The sequence below is a fragment of the Corylus avellana genome, chromosome 5 (genome assembly GCF_965113065.1).
Source record: "Corylus avellana chromosome 5, dhCorAvel1.hap1.2, whole genome shotgun sequence".
Taxonomy (NCBI): Eukaryota; Viridiplantae; Streptophyta; class Magnoliopsida; order Fagales; family Betulaceae; genus Corylus; species Corylus avellana.
In genome coordinates this window covers 21875640-21878511 of record NC_142494.1, presented here as the reverse complement: position 1 = coordinate 21878511, position 2872 = coordinate 21875640, and the positions used below count along the sequence as shown (strand labels likewise).

Here is a 2872-nt window from a genome sequence, read left to right as displayed (position 1 = left end):
AATATATCTCACCTATTTAAATTAAAAAAAAATAAAAAAATAAATTTTTGTTCCTATAAGTATATATGATTTAAAATGAATAGTATAAATAAAAAAAATTAGCAAGAATAATACATGGATTATAATATAGTTAACGCAATTAATGACATGTGGATTATATTAAAATATAATTAACGCAATTAATGAAGCTAATTAATGATCGGTTTTATATATATATGACCTCTTTTTTTTTGTTGAGAATCCTAAACTTATTAATATACATATTAAATTGACTAAACGTATTAATAGATAATAATTTGATTTATATTATTTGTTGCCTTATTTGATTCGGACATTAATAATACTTAATTTATTGAATAATTTCTATATGAAAAACTCTTGAAATATAATTAACGCAATTAATGACCGGTTTTTTATGAAAAAATCGGTTCACTCTTAAAAAACCGGTTAAAAAATTATGCCTTAAAAAACCGGTTTAGCCTTTAAAAAAATGGGTTCACGCCACATGTCGCAATTCTAAACTACCTCTAAAGAGTGATTTAGCTTTTATATATATATATATATATTTGATTAGTAAAAAGGAAGTTATATTAGCTTATACAAGCTGGACTTGTTTAATAAACGAGTTCAAAATTTTGTTCAAATTTAGTTTATTTAATAAACTAATTGATTTTGTATTGAACTTATACGAGTTGAGCTTGAGCTGTTCATGAATAACTTGGTTTGTTTGTAGTCATATGCTTCTCTGCAAAATTTAAGAAAGAAATGGGGTGTAGGACTACTTTTGTCTAGTTAGTGCATATACATGATGGAAATACAAGAGATTTTATCTTTAGATCTTAAAGTAAAAGCGCATGGTGTCTGTTGCTTATTTGTCTATGCAAAATTTGAATTTAATTTACATCATTTCCTACAAATTAAAATGAAGTGTGATAGTGCTAGGAAAGGAGGTCTAGAAGTTAACATTTTGGTTATTGGTTTACAATGAAATTGTTTAAAGTGGCTGTTTGCCAGAAAAAAATTGCCTACCACTGCAAAAAAACAGAATATTATGTGGTTATTGATGGTAAATCTTTAAGTCTCACCTTGGTCTTTGAGGTTTAGCTAAATGAAAATTATCACTATTGAGTCATAGTTTCAAAAGTATTCTTCATCGAGACTGTTGTGATTTTGTAAAGTTTTGCATATCTAATAGGGTTGGCATTCAAACATTATTTCTGAACTCAAAAGTAGAAAGATTTAAGTGTTTGTTAAGCTTTTAGCTCCTTTCTTATTTTAACCTCTTATTCTGATTCCTATCTTACATGATTACTCTCCCCAACAATATGCACAGCATGCGCTCTGCTAAACATCTCATATTCTTAATGCTGTCTGTATAATTTGTCAAAATTCTCTCTTTAATATTCATTGTTGGCCTTTTGGTGTGGTGATGCCACAAGTTTTTATAACAAATGAATCTCCATCAACAGGCGTTCTTTGCTCAGCCAATCACCAATGGTGAGGCAGTATAAATGTGCTGCCACTTCTAGTCCCAACTCTGTGGCTTCAATGACCAAAACATGTGAAACTGCAAGTTCTTCGGGGAAAACCTTGTCTTCTCTCCAGACGCCTCAAACTGAGTTTGCTAATCAATCAGCTGGGAGAAATTCAGAATCCTTTCAAATGAGGAGGCTCTCCTCACAGGTTGTGCCTTGTACAACTAGTGTTTCCCCAAGAGGAAGTCATGAGATGGAAAGTCGAAAAAGAAAATTGCGTTTTTGTCGATCAGAATCCGTTCCTACAATCAACCTAGAGCCACAATTCTTGCTTCAATCAGAGACTGCAGCAGCCAGAGATTCATTTCAGCATGGTGACACAAATTCGGACGCAAAGGAGGATGCATTTTATGATGATCAATTTTATGAAGGTCTTGACCTCGATGCAGTGGAGGCCCAGGCCACCTTGCTTCTCAAACAGAAATCTGAGATGTCAATGAGAGAGCAAGAGATAATTCCTCAATTACACCCACAAAATTGTAGTCTTCTCAGTTCTCCATCATTTGATCTTGGCATATGAAAATGTGGAAGCAAACAAATCCTTAAAAGGCCGTCCAAAGGGGGGGGGGGGGGGGGGGGGGGGGGGGGGGGTGGGGTTTCTTGTTCATACAGATGTAATTTATTACAGTTGTGTAAAGTCTATGTAAAGAGGGGAAAAGCGTGTATGCCAAACATCAATACATCCTATGTACTGAAAAATGTCATAATTTTTTGGCCTCCAGAGAATGCAAGTATAAATGTGTACAAAAATTACGCTACTTGTTTCTATTACGGCTTGATGATCAAGATTATCTCAGAACACACTACACATCAGCTGAGCTCCTCTCCCCAATTTATTGTCAAAAACACTTTCTTGGGACATATTTCTGCCAAAATCAACTTTTAAGCAAAAGTGAACACTTTCTCAAATTGCTTGTCTCATAAAATGTACAATAGTGCACCACCTTTATATTTATATTTGCTTTGCTTCCATTTCGATTGTATTTTGTAATATGTACCCAGATTTAAGATTTGTCTTTTTAATTTTTTCATTTAAATTTGGATTAATGGATTCGGGCTATATGTTTTTTTAGCCATGTTTTTGGGCTAGAATTTATTTGGCCTTTTTTTTTTTTCATCTTTTTTGGAACATTTTGGCCATCAACCCTTAAAATAAGACCAAAAAATAACAAATTAAAGGCCCAAAGCACTCAAAAAGCCTAAAAGTCCATTTATAAAAAACCGGTTATAACTACGCGGTTATTAGATTGAATAATCGCTAATTAGAATCTATATAACCTAACCCTATTCCGGTCTGTCCCGGTATGGAATGAACTTATAATCATGGAATCGACTCG

At 33.0% G+C, this 2872-nt stretch overlaps 1 protein-coding gene across 1 annotated transcript in view; it reads left to right on the top strand.

Annotated features, from left to right (window-relative positions):
• The window catches only part of FANCM (DEAD/DEAH box RNA helicase family protein), a 10333-nt gene extending 8238 nt beyond the window's left edge, over positions 1 to 2095 (top strand). The window contains exon 11 of the mRNA XM_088516831.1: positions 1470 to 2095. Within this exon, the coding sequence (XP_088372957.1) occupies positions 1470 to 2055 (586 nt within the window). The 3' untranslated portion in view covers positions 2056 to 2095. The remainder of the gene's footprint in view (positions 1 to 1469) is intronic.
• Positions 2096 to 2872: the final 777 nt, after the last annotated feature.